At 41.2% G+C, this 13,672-nt stretch overlaps 1 protein-coding gene across 3 annotated transcripts in view; it reads right to left on the reverse strand.

Annotated features, from left to right (window-relative positions):
- LOC126191384 (lachesin-like) overlaps window positions 1-13,672 on the reverse strand; it is a 945,166-nt gene that overhangs the window by 62,689 nt on the left and 868,805 nt on the right. For all 3 annotated transcript variants that reach the window (XM_049932238.1, XM_049932237.1, XM_049932236.1), the window contains one exon: window positions 7,953-8,080. In XM_049932238.1, coding sequence (XP_049788195.1) covers window positions 7,953-8,080 — 128 coding nt within the window. The remainder of the gene's footprint in view (window positions 1-7,952; window positions 8,081-13,672) is intronic.

The following is a 13,672-nucleotide window of genomic DNA, read 5'->3' on the forward strand; positions in this document are numbered from 1 at the left end:
TTCCGTTGCCCAATAATGCATATTATTCCGCTTTTCCTTACCGCTGTTAGTGAATGACTCTTCGGCGTTAAACAGAATGTGTGCAAAAAATCTGTCATCGTCCCATAACTTCTCTTGTGCCCAATGGCAGAATTGTACACGACGTTCAAAGTCGTCGCCATGCAATTCCCGGTGGATAGAAATATGGTACCGGTGCAGTTGATGTTGATGCAGCATTCTCAACAACGACGTTTTTGAGAGTCCCGATTCTCGCGCATTTTGTCTGCTACTGATGTGAGGATTAGACGCGACAGTAGTTAAAACACGTACCTGGGCATCATCATTTGTTGCAGGTCGTGGTTGACGTTTTGCATGTGGCTGAACACTTCCTGTCTCCTTAAATAACGTAACTATCCAGCGAACGGTCCGGACACTTCGATGATGTCGTCAAGGACACCGAGCAGCATACATATCTCACGCCAGTTGGGCATTTTGTTCACTATAGCCATACATCAACACGATATCGACCTTTTCCACAGTTGGTAAATGGTCCATTTTAACACGGGTAATGTATCACGAAGCAAATACCGACCGCACTGGCGGAATGTTACGTGATACCACGTACTTATACGTTTGTGACTTTTACAGGTCCATCTATCACAAAGCGAAAAAAGTGGTCCAACTAAAACATTGATATTTCTTTACGTACTACACGAATATGTAATAAAAAAATGGGGGTTCCTCTTTTTAAAAAAAACGCAGTTGATATCCGTTTGACCTATGTGCAGCGCCATCTAGCGAGCGAACCATAGCGCCATCTGGTTTCCCCCTGCAAGCTAGACGAGTTTCGTTCTTTGTAGTTTTTTCGTTTGACGCTTATTTCGTGAGATATTTGGCCCGGTCACGATCAATGGGCCACCCTGCATATGCCACATACAACTTTTACCTTCGTTGTAGCTCAGGGAATTAAGTCTACAACGTGAGTCATTGTGGCGTATAATTTACACCAAGTCCTTTCTATGAATCACTTGTTTTAGTTTCTGCAAGCTCCCAGTACGTTTCAAAATCTGCTTGAAGAAAGCTGTATACGGTAGTGGCAGCGTGGGTTCATGATATAAAGCGAATTTCTGTTTGTTTTTAGTAATTTTGAACTAGGATATAACTAAAATATGCTGTAATATGCTAAGATACCTCAATTTGTCGAATACGTTGTTATTTCATCACAAAAAGGGCGATATTTTTTTTTTCGACGGAGCACTGCGTCTCCATTCGGTAACGAACTTTACGTTCATAACGTACACTACTAGATGAATGTGGGAATGAAGAAGACGAGAAGGAAGTTGATGACAAAGATGACGAAGTTCCAATAAGGAAGCTCTGCCATCATCAACAGCCATCATGAATAAAGCCCAGAACACTCGTATGCCTCAATGTAATATTCTAAATATACTTCTCTTTCACAGAAAATATAAAACTTTTCTGGAATTCTGTAAAAAGTAGCAAAACAAAGAAAAATATTCTGGTCATGTTTTTACATATGATAATGAAATAATATTTTGAGGTATTTACATAAACATACTTATCCACCTCAGGTGTCAGATTATGAATAAAATCCTTCATACAATGCCCTGAAAACATTTTATTAGTAGGATAAGAAACGTATTTGAGTCGAGATGCAGTCCATATGTTACGTGCCTTAATATTTTGGTGAACCACACTAGTTTCTTTTTAATTGAATATTTTATTTGCATTTTCCCAGGACAAGGCTCTGATCGCCAACATAAACATTTCATTCATAAAATCTTAAATGTTTATAGAGAGACCAACGTCATTTAGACCAGTTTTTTTATTTTATTGTATAACTGGTTTCAAACAGTTTTCTAGGCCATCTTAGGACCCATTAAATAATTACTGTGCAGCAGTCGTCATTTGGCAAAGTGTTTTAACAGAAAGTTTGCCAACTGCAACCTCAGCTTCGCTGTTACTCGTAAGTGATATATCTGCGAGCGACATAAAAACTGTCGAAACCAGTAATACAATGAAATAAAAACTGACCTGTACTATGTTTTCCTTTCTATGCTGTGGTTCGGCCTCTTACACTAGGATCATTTTCTTTCGAAATACAAATCCATTTCTTACCAGTGAGTGAGATACGTCCATACCTGTTCTACAAGAGACAGTAGTAAAGTTTTAACTATCAACTCGGAAAAACAAAATTACGTTATTATTATTTTTCTTTGTCTTGCAAGTATATAACGGCAGTTCTAATACACATTCAAAGGCCCATGCCACAGTACCGTAGCATACCGCTAGAGGGCCCAAAACAAAATGGCGCCGGTCTTTCATAAGATGGATTGTCCTGTCGTTATTCGACAGCAGGTGATGGCGTCCTTAGTGGAGTAAGTTGGCCAGAGGCAGCTGCAGCATTTTCACTGCTGTCGACAACGAATTGCCTAACTTCAGTAATTGCCTGCACCACTTTCTATCGGCTCCTCTAGCCTGAAGTACTGCAAAGCTATAGATACTGCGATAAGGACTACCTCAGTAGGCAATTCAGTTGAAGAGGAATGGACATCTGTAAAAAGGGAGAGAACACAAATTGGAAAGGAAAACATACGTACAACGGAGATAACAGTGAAGAAACGATGTATTACATATGAGATATTCAGATAATGGACGAAAGAAGGAAGTACAAAAATGTGCAGAGAAATTCAGGAATACGAAATTAAGTCACTTAGGAATGAAATCAACAGGATGTGCAGGGAAGCTAACGCTAAAGCTGCATGAAGAATGTGAAGAAATCCAACGGAAAATCACTGTCGGAGGACTGACGCAGCATACAGAAAAGTCAAGACAACCTTCGGCAAAATTAAAAGCAAGGAAAGTAACATTAAGAGAGCAATGATAATTCGACTGTTAAATGCAGAGAAGAGAGCTGATAGTCTTCTCCCTGAGGCTTTCAGTGTGGTCTTTCCACCGCACACTGAAGGCCTCTGTGAGGGGGAATACTTGTCCGATGACGTGTTAGAAGTAGAAGCAGGGATCGAATAAATGAGATAGAGGATCCAGTATCAGAATTTAAAAGAGTTTTGCAAGACTTAAGCTCAAATAAGGGAGAAAGGACTGATAATATTCCATCAGAATTTCTGAAATCGTTGGGCAACATGGGAACAAAACGACTATTCACGTTGTAGAGTAAAATATATGGGTCTGCCGATGCACCGTCTGACTTTCAGAAAAACATCGTCTACAGAATTCCGAAGACTACAAGATCTGACAAGTGCGAGAATTATCGCACGATCAGCTTAACGGATGACGCATCCAACACACTTCTGACGACAGCGTGGTGGCGATCTGAATAAATTTTCAACTGCCAATAACGCTAAAATCACTTATTCATATACGAGTACATGATCGGTTTCATCAATTCTCTGTTGTCATCTTGGGATCTAAGTTTAAGTCATTACATAATCTCCTCCTTCGGTATAAGAAGTGGTAGGTTGGGAATTTTCTCTGCCCGGGGACTGGGTGCATGTGTTGTCCTCATCATTTCATCATCATCATCATCATTTGTGACAGTGGCTAAATTGGGCTGAGTAAAGAAATTGGACTCTTTTGAAAAACTGGGAATTTGTATCGGCGCTGATGGCCGCGCAGTTGAGCACCCAACAAAACCAAACATCATCATCCTCATAGGAAGTGGTGCTCTACAATGCATGTCCATGTTGGTATCGTGAGTTGTTCTAGAGATCAGCTTGTCAATTTTGAAGGGACAGCTACGTACACACATATTAGTGCACCTATTACATGTGCTTACTCATTATCACCTTACAGTAAAGAGGTGATGAATGTGGGTACACGTAATCGGCGCAATAATATGTGTGTACATTTAAAAATTGACAGGTCGACTTCTATTGTAGCTCAGGATATCAGCATGGACATGCGTTGTAATAGCACCACTTAAGAGAAGATTATGTAGTAATGTAAACATAGATGCGAACATAACAACAAAGAATTGCTGAAACCGGTCATCTATATGAATAAATGATTTCAGTGATCTTGGTAATTGAAAATTTAATCAGTGTTCATGCATCCAAGTTGCTAACAAAAATAATATACAGAAGGATGGAAAAGAAAACTGAGTTTGTGTTAGACGACGATCGGTTTCACTTTAAGGAAGGTAAAGGCACCAGAGAGGTAATTCTGATGTTGGGGTTCATAATGGAAACAATACTAAAGAAACAGCAAGACACGTTCATTGGACTGTCGACCCGGAAAAAAAGCATTCGACGGTGTAAACCGGTGTAAGATCTTCGAGATTCTGCGACAAGTACAAGTAAGCAATAGGGAAAGAAGGGTAATCTACAATATTCACAAGAGCAAACACGGAACAATAAGAATGGAACACCAAGAACGAAATGCTCGGATTAAAAAGGGTGTAAGACAGAGATGTCGTCTTTCGCCCTTACTTTTCAGTCTATGCATAAAAGAGATAATGACGAAACTAAAAGAAATGTTCAAAAGTGGAATTTAGATTCAAGATCAAGGATATCAATGATAATATTAACTGATGACATTACTATCCATAGCGAAAGTGAAGAAGAGTTACAAGATATGCTGAATGGAATGCATTGCCTGTTGAGTACAGATTCTGGATCGAAAGCAAACCGAAAAAATACGAAAGTTATGAGAGGCAGCAGAAATGAGAACAGCGAGAAACCTAGCATCACTGTTAGTGATCACGAAGTAGACGAAGTAAATAATTTTATTTCCTAGGCAGTAAATAATCCATGACGGACGGAGCAAGGATGACATAAAAGGCAGAGGTTCTCTGCAGGAATATATGGAAAACACTGAGAAGAAGGAGAAATAAGACGGTACGACATCTTTTAAGACATGAGGTACGTCCATGCTAGTTGAGGGAGCTGTAGATGGTAAAAACTTTATAGGAAAAAGAGACTATAGTGTCGGACCGCAGCATACTTGTCGGAAGACATGAAAAGACGAAGGAGGCGGAGTACTTCATCGTGTACCAGTGCTGCAGTCATGTACCAACAAACAAAAAGAAAAATAATATATGTCTTTATTTTTTTGAGATAACCAAACCTCTACGAATACTCTGATAATAAGTGAATCGTTGTTGTAGATTTGGTGAAAGTTTAGCAACAATACATACGATGTATCAGAGTGATTTACTTCAACATAGTTAATTTTACAAACTCAATTTCATTCCAAAGTGACATTCTATTCCCTTTTAGAGGCGGCATAAAAACTAAGTATGAATGAAGTTGGATTTCCGCTACAGAGAAACGGGGTAGGTCTCGTGGAACATACACACTCATGATCACTAGTAGATGCTGATTGCATTTACGATCAGAATACTGCCCGCAGCCACTACCAGTGAAACATCTAACACCGTTTGCATCTTTATTGTCTACAGGCCCGGATTCAAGCTAAACACACTTTCACACAGTTGGCTGAATATATCGTCCTAAAACAACGACAAAAATGTTATGCATGTGACTTAAGCAATTTCTTGCTTATTCACGTTCCTACTTTTAATGTAAACACGAAACCGCTCTTGAGAGTAATAAATATATACAGCAAAGCTGGCAAAATCTTTATTGTTCTTGTTTTTCAGTGTCTGATTACCGATACTGTACCGAACGTCGACCAACCATTCACCAGTTATTGTTGATGCTCTGATTGGATGTTAGACACCGTTATTATTAGGTCTAAGGAATTCTACGTCCGGCGTCTTGCTTTGTGTTTCCCATGGTTTTGCCACAATATTTCAAGTGACTTGGTGCAGCTACAAACAGGTTACGGCCACCGTCTCACCTACTAGCTGTAGTTTGGCAGTTATCATACTATACTGATATAAATTTATGAATAATCATTCTTAATTTAATGACAGACTCGTGATAATACACCTATACTTTCCCAGTGCTCAGTTATCGTACTGTATTATTATAAAACTATGAATAACCATTCTTCATTTACTTACATACTATTTGATAATAATAAACTGTCGATTTCTCGTATGTAATTTTCAGAAGAGTGGTTTTGAGAGGGAGCAAGTCCCAAGAGTGGCCAACTTAGGAGTGAACGTGTTTCGCTGTTTGCATCACAGTTAAGGGCGGCATAGATGTTCGTTTAATTGTTGGGGGGGGGGGGATATTCCTCTGATCATAACCGTGAGGATCTATCGTATATGAGCGATTTTTTTTGTCTTTCAATCTAAGTAAAGATGGATGACCTCTTCGATAAATATTCAGCTTTACCAGTTTCCGGCCTCTCAATTAGAACAATTATAGACTCTTGCAGGTGAAATGATGAACATAAAATACTTAAATTATGGCGGCAAGCCAAGATTAAATTTGCACCGTACTATCCAGTGTCAAGTACTATCATGAGTGTTAACTATTAGGTTTCCTGCTTATTAGGTGTAAATCGTTATGTCGCGTTGCTCATTGTGAATAACAGATGGCGATTGAAACACTTGCGTTGGAGTCTGTGAGAGGAGTGATTAGCCCCAGCGGTCTAGGGCGCTGCAGTCATGGACTGTGCGGCTGATCCCGGCGGAGGTTCAGGTCCTCCCTCGGGCATGGGTGTGTGTGTTTGTCCTTAGGATAATTTAGGTTAAGTAGTGTGTAAGCTTAGGGACTGATGACCTTAGCAGTTAAGTCCCATAAGATTTCACACACATTGAACATATTTTTGAGTGATTAGCAGTGGGTGAATTGTGGTTGCAGTACCCCTCCGTTTACTGAGCAGCAGCTTCGTGGCAAAGGTTAATAACATACTATCAAAAGCATTGTTTTCTATCTGTAACAAGTATTTTTGACACCCTTGATGCGATCACTTTTAACACGTAAGCGCGACGTAAGTGTCTGAGATTTGTGCACAGTCATACGTTTATGCAGTCACTTTCGTATTAGTTTTCTGTGAATTATCGACTGGTATTGGTTAACGCCTTGAAATATCGACTTAACGTCGGCAGTTCGCATAACAAAGAACAGCTGTGAGAGATAACAGCTGCAGAAAAGTTGCTGGCTGCCACAGAGAGGAACAAGCATCGTCCTGCCGTACATAATACATGAGTTCGGTGTTAATTTGAGGCCGCCACTAATGACTGATGCTACGGCTGTTACCTTCTACAATGACCCCTTTTTCACCACAAAAAAGGAAATTTTAACAATTTCTTTCTGAATATTGAATGCATTGCAAAGATGTAATTGTCACCATAATTTCCGACGACTGGCGCGTCTTGCCGTTATTCAATGATTCCATTTGTATCATGCAATCAACCTTCACAACACTGTCGAGAGACAATTGCCCCAGTTCTACGAACAGCCAAGTACCACCGTAGCTGAGATGAGGCTGCATCAGTCGCGACCGCGTGTGTGTATGTGTGTGTGTGTGTTTTACCAGTTCTTGGAACTTCCTCAAACGTAAGTTTCTCTAATGTCATTTGCAATGGAAAGAGAACACCAAGGTACATATTTATGAATCCAAATCTCATATACCTGGGGGCAAGGGGGGCGTAGCGTCCCCTAGCTCTTAGAGAATGGAAAATATATAGTGCAGCCAGATCGTGTTCTTTCAAAAAAACGATTTAAAGTCGTCATTACGTAGGTTTTTAACAGTGTCAAGCTAAACAGAAAAATGATCCTTGAAAGATTATCACGTTTTAGTAGGAGAAGTGTTACTTGTTTCAATATTTCGTGTTTCTGATCCTGAAGGTTTACTTCACGCCCAAAATTCATGTAAATATGATTCTTTCTGATGCAACACGCACCACTGGTTTCAGACTACTCTAGAGACTGTTCCTGGTGTCATTGTCATAAGAAAAAGAAAATTTATTACTAGAAGTAAAAGAAAGCTGGTGCTGGTACGGCTGGTGGTTTGCTAGGAATTATTTCACGTACATGATAACTGCAGACTGTTGCTTCTAGGGAGTTATGACTTACCATGAGGCGACGATAGAGCACTCGCACCTCCTCGAGCGGCGGGTAGCTCTCGACCTGCCAGGTGAGGTTGTAGCTGTCCCAGGAACGGCCGAACGGCGAACTGCGGTACTGGGCCGGGCCCGGCCTCCCTGCAGACACACGGAACAGGTGGAATAACACCACACCACGCCTCCACCACCTGTTGAATCCCGTGTTGTTCTTCGCGCCCTCAAAGCCCCTCCTTTGTTTTCAGAAAGAATTAGGGCGTGAGCGCTGTTCTCCGAAAAAAACGTCTGTCGTGGCGTTTGAGATAGCTTTGGTTTGTGGGTTCCCGTTGCCTGCCTCTCGAATCACTGCCGTACTTAGCCGGCAGGGCTTTCTAAGATTAGCAGTAGCAAGAAGACTGTGGGGCTGAGGGTATTTTGCGCCCACCATTTGAAAATACTGTAATCTAATCAGTAACATTACTTTTTTAATTTTTGAAATGGCTCTGAGCACTATGGGACTTAACATCTATGGTCATCAGTCCCCTAGAACTTAGAACTACTTACACCTAACTAACCTAAGGGCATCACACACATCCATGCCCGAGGCAGGATTGAACCTGCGACCGTAGTGGTCACGCGGTACCATACTGAAGCGCCTAGAACCGCACGGCCACACCGGCCAGCTTTGAGTTTTGAAAAATTTTATTGGTTTTAATGCATTCTTCTACCAGATTCCATAAATGTTTTAAATTTCTCAGTTGTATGCAACAGAAAAATTGAGGTCTCAATAGTAGATGTCATATTCGAAAATGAATCTCATACTCAATATTTTCAGACTCAGGACCTCGCTTAGACTTCAGTATCTCTTTAAGAGGTATATTGTGACTAAAAGTCAACATCAATTAAGGAAATTAACTTTGTTTAATTTTTTGTGTTTCTACAGGCAGACTTGTAGGCCGGCGGCTGTGACCAAGCGGTTCTAGGTGCTTCAGTCCGGAACCACTCGTCTGCTACGGTTGCAGGTTCGCATTCTGCCTCGTTCATGGATGTGTCTGATGTCCTTAGGTCAGTTACGTTTAAATGGTTCTAAGTCTAGGGGACTGATGACCTCAGATGTGAAATCCCATAGTGCTCAGAGCCATTTCAGCCTTTCTTTCTTTTTTTTTTATTTTGCAAACTTGCAGAGGGAACTGAATAGACAACATTTTGAACTGGAATCCACGTCCAGAAACGTACCGTTTCCGTGCTGCAGCAGATCAACATGGTTGAGTACAAGTTTGTAGAATACACCGTCATGATCCTTCTATGTGGCGAAGCTCACGGTAATCGAAGAGCTGCTCGTCGCTTTTATCAAGATCGTTATCAACACCCGCCCGACTCCATTGCATCCGCTTTTCGCCATAATCAGCAACGGTTTCTTGAAAGGGATCCCTTCATCCTCTGTTGTGTTCCGAGGAGAGGGAGAGCACTCGAATAGAAAAAGGTCGTTCTGCAAGAAGATAATCCGTCTAAGAGTACACGAGCACTTGTGCGTACAATGGATGTTGCTCCCAGCACCGTATGGTACGTTCTGCGCGACCAACAACTACCTCCACACCACCTCCAACGGGTACAGTCACTAACGCCAGCCCATTTTGCACCATACGTTGGGTTTGTACACAGCTCTTGCGCCGCTGCATCAGCGAGCCCTAACTATTTCCATGGCGCAATCTGTTCACAGATGAATGTAAATTTACTAAGGGTTGTGTTTTCAGTTCTTGAAAAAGTGATGTCTGGGTAGACGAAAACCCACATGCCACGCATCCCAATACAGATTTGGTAGAAAAGTTTGGGCATGTACTTTGGATGGTCATGTGATGGGACTGTACATACCTCCTCCCATGCCCGTGAGTCCCATCTAGTTCACCTTTCTACAGCCAGTATGGGGCACTGGATGTCTATCAAGGCATGTAGTTTCAGCGTGACGGCACATACGCTCACTTTTCACGTCATGTTCGGGAACATTCAGACCATTGATTCGGGCACACATGGATAGGCAGAGGTGGCCAAATCGCGTGGTCTCTACGATAATTGGATTTTACTCCATTGGACTATTTCCTTCGGGGTCGAATGAAGTTTGGTCTATGACACTCCTGTAGAGACAGTAGAAGATCTGGTAGCACGAGTTATGGTCGGTGCAGGGCAGACTGCAGAGACACCAGCTTTGATAGAGGATGTATACCACAACATTATTCGTAGGTACAATATGTGTGTCGAACTTGGTGATTGCCACATCTAACCTTACTTGTAGTCGATCAAAATACTAACCCTCCTTTGAAAAGGAAAAAAAAACGGTTGAAGTTTAACTGTAAACAAGAGCGTTTGTGAAAACTGATAAAGTTTCTGTTGTGTCTAGACAAGACAGCCTAGACACAATGAGAGGAAGCCGAAAGGCACGCGCTTGAACTCACGCAGGCTGGCGTGAGGTCTGAAACAGGATACGTAATGAATGCTATAAAGAAAAGTACGTGGCTTCTGGAATACTTAACTTTAATCCACATTTGTAGAACATCGCTCTTGATGATACATTAATAGAATCTCAATATAACTTGAATACGGCGCCTTGCTAGGTCGTAGCAAATGTAGCTGAAGGCTATGCTAACTATCGTCTCGGCAAATGAGAGCGTAGTTGTCAGTGAACCGTTCCTTGCAAAGTCGGCTGCACATCTGGGACGAGTGCTAGTACGTCTCTCTAGATCTGCCGTGTGGTGGCGCTCGGTCTGCAATTAGTGATAGTAGCGACACACGGGTCCGACGTATACTAGCGGACCGCGGCCGATTTAAAAGCTACCACCTAGCAAGTGTGGTGTCTGGCGGTGACACCACAGTTTCCTTTTTGTTTCTTTGATTATTAATAAGTGGAATTGTAAAACAGGTCACGTACTGGGGCAAGCCCACCAAATAAACTACTGGTAAAATTGGTGGTGCTGCCGACATGTATTAAAATGGTTGCAGCACGGAAACGTTTCCTGGCATGGGTTCCTATTGGAAATATTATTTACTCAGTCCCCTCCAGAAGTGCTAGAGGTCTGCACGGGGAATTTTAGATTATCCTGTATATTACCCTGTCCCCATTAGTAGTACACGTTATTGAAATTGCGTTGATATTTTTAAGAGTGTATTGAGAGGTATTTCTGGACTCTTTTTACACCTATTTAAAAATTATCTTGGTAATATAAGTCAACAACAATCAACGAATTTTAATTTTTTATGGTGGGCATAAAGTAACCCCGTCCCTTGGTGATGCACGTTATGTAAAATGCGTTGGTGTAGCTAGGGTTAAGCCTGGAAATGAATTCAGAAAAGTGGAACTGAATTACGGCTGTTGACAAAGTCAACAAATGTCAATTATACGGCATTCTAGATCCGCTCGGTATAAATTGCCTTGTCTCACAGCTGCCAGCCCTAGCGATCTGTTGTTTGGTTCAAAGCTTGTTACTGAAATGCATCCTAGTAACCGTGGTGCCAAATCTTGCACTTGAGCTGTGTCCGTGTTGCTACAGCCATTTTGTATCACATTTGCGTGTGAGCATCTTTTAAATGCGCTTTCATAAATTCTTCACGTTACGTGTGATATTTTTATCACAATAGATGACTGGCACGTAAACTAAGAAGACAATAATACATAAGACGGTCCCACTGCACCGCCGTTCCAGCCCGGAAGTTGATGTGGTCTTTTCCCTCTCCCTGCAAAACCTCTCAGAGGTAAATACTATATGTATAAGACTTAGTGACTCCCGCTGCCCTTGTTCCATTCCGCAGAAGTGGGAAGAGATCGATAGGCCTCGTTTGCTTCTCACTGCTGCAAGTGTTTGCGTATTTGAAATCTTCAACAGGTTTAAATTAAATTCGTATTCATTATTATATATAAGTACCAGGTCTGAACGTGAGGGAATTAGCAAGGTGCTTTCCCCTAAACCTTGTCACATCCATGTGACATTTAAACCATAGCACATGATCGTCATGAAACATAAGTTACCAGCCATGCTGTAACTGTTTTCTCCTGTGACTGCGACCCCCTGAGCAAGGCTTTGCGATTCAACGGGGGTTCGCGACCCACCCGCTGTAAAACACTGATGTACAGAATTACGTTATGATTGAGGCAAGAACTGAGAGCGCAATAGAAAGCAAAGTGCTGTCCTTGCCATTGTGTTATCGACGTTCAGCGGAGGGGCACAGTAATGTGGGAATACCCAGTACTGCCGGCAGAAACTTCGTAGTACCGTTGAATGTCTTTAATGGGTTCCGTAGCGGAAGCTACTGAGTGCACTTCAAAGACAAAGGGAACAGTTATGGACGTCCATTGCCTTTCAATAATTCTCTCTCACTCGCACTAGGTTCATGGACTGTCTGGGTGGCACGGTTCGTAGGAAACGTAAGTGATAAAGGTTCCGGAGATTAGAAATTATGTTCTACGATAATTACGCGAGTAAAACGGCGGTGTTGCGGAAGACTCAGTTACTTGGCGTTTGGAGACCCACGGTTGACATTCCTATTTCTCCTCATCGCATCTAGGACTGTGATACGTGTAGGAACTGAAACGTTTCATACTAAAATAGTCGTACAGCGAATATTGGATAAGAGGTCTGCACACTAAATCCATCTTGTTGCTAAATCTCTTTCATTGTTACATGCTTCATGTAGAGTGGCATGGGCATACCTTGTATTAAGATAACACATGAGGAAATTAAGCCGGCATTTAAAATGTAAGCGTTAATTCCCGTTGTAATGATTTCTATATGCCTAATGGGTTGAGGATTCATTTTTAACGCCCTTTTACTGCTCGTTTTCAACCTAGACAAGTATTGAGGGGCCAAACTTTGTCTTTTTGATCACAGATTTAATTCTTTCGAAAAAAACTCTGAGTCACATTAAGGTTTCTTTTCTTTTCGGGTGAACCTCTGAGAGTGCGCTCCGTATCGCTCCTTCTAGAGCTGTGTGTATATCTGACGAAATAAGCAATGCCTCGGAGTATGGATTAAAGAGTTTTTACTTTTTTCGCAAATGAACATACTAGAATGAAATTGTTGTGTATGTCTACGTCCGTTGTAGTATGATTTACAATAGTTGGCAACTGACAGACAAGTACCAATGTAGCGACCAAATAGATTCATACGCACTGTACATCTCCTCCCTGTCACGAAATATGTCGAAAATTTATTTTTAACATCAGTTAGGGCCGAAAATTTTTTTTAACGAATGAAACCGGGAAAAAATTTCAGACCCGTTACTTCATACCTGGAAAATTACAGGACCCTGAAAAACTTGTACATTTATTTTCGTTGATTATCAAAATACTTTGTTTCCCTGTAGGTTGTTCCAAAGTTTTGTACCGTATTGCGTCTGCTATGTATATGATAGGCGGGAGGCAAAGGTGCGCACTTAACACTTTTCTGTTTTTCCCTCCTGATTTTCTGGTTACATGATAATGAAAATTGTGCACAATGCGCCTAGGATCTACTTCACATAGTACCATAAGTTCAAGATTGATTATATGATGTATAAAATTTACATTTAACAAAATGTTACATATGAATAAAATGGATCTTTTTCCCAGGCCTGTGGTAAACATCCTATGAGTAAGGGCTAAAATACCACACAAAAATAAATTATTATAAATGTATCAGAGTAAAGGAGAAGTACAGCATTTGTCAGGTGATGCCATTATTAACTTGTATAACGTTTTACTATAGCAAAATCATCACTATCATGTCG

Source organism: Schistocerca cancellata, chromosome 6 (genome assembly GCF_023864275.1).
Source record: "Schistocerca cancellata isolate TAMUIC-IGC-003103 chromosome 6, iqSchCanc2.1, whole genome shotgun sequence".
NCBI lineage: Eukaryota > Metazoa > Arthropoda > Insecta > Orthoptera > Acrididae > Schistocerca > Schistocerca cancellata.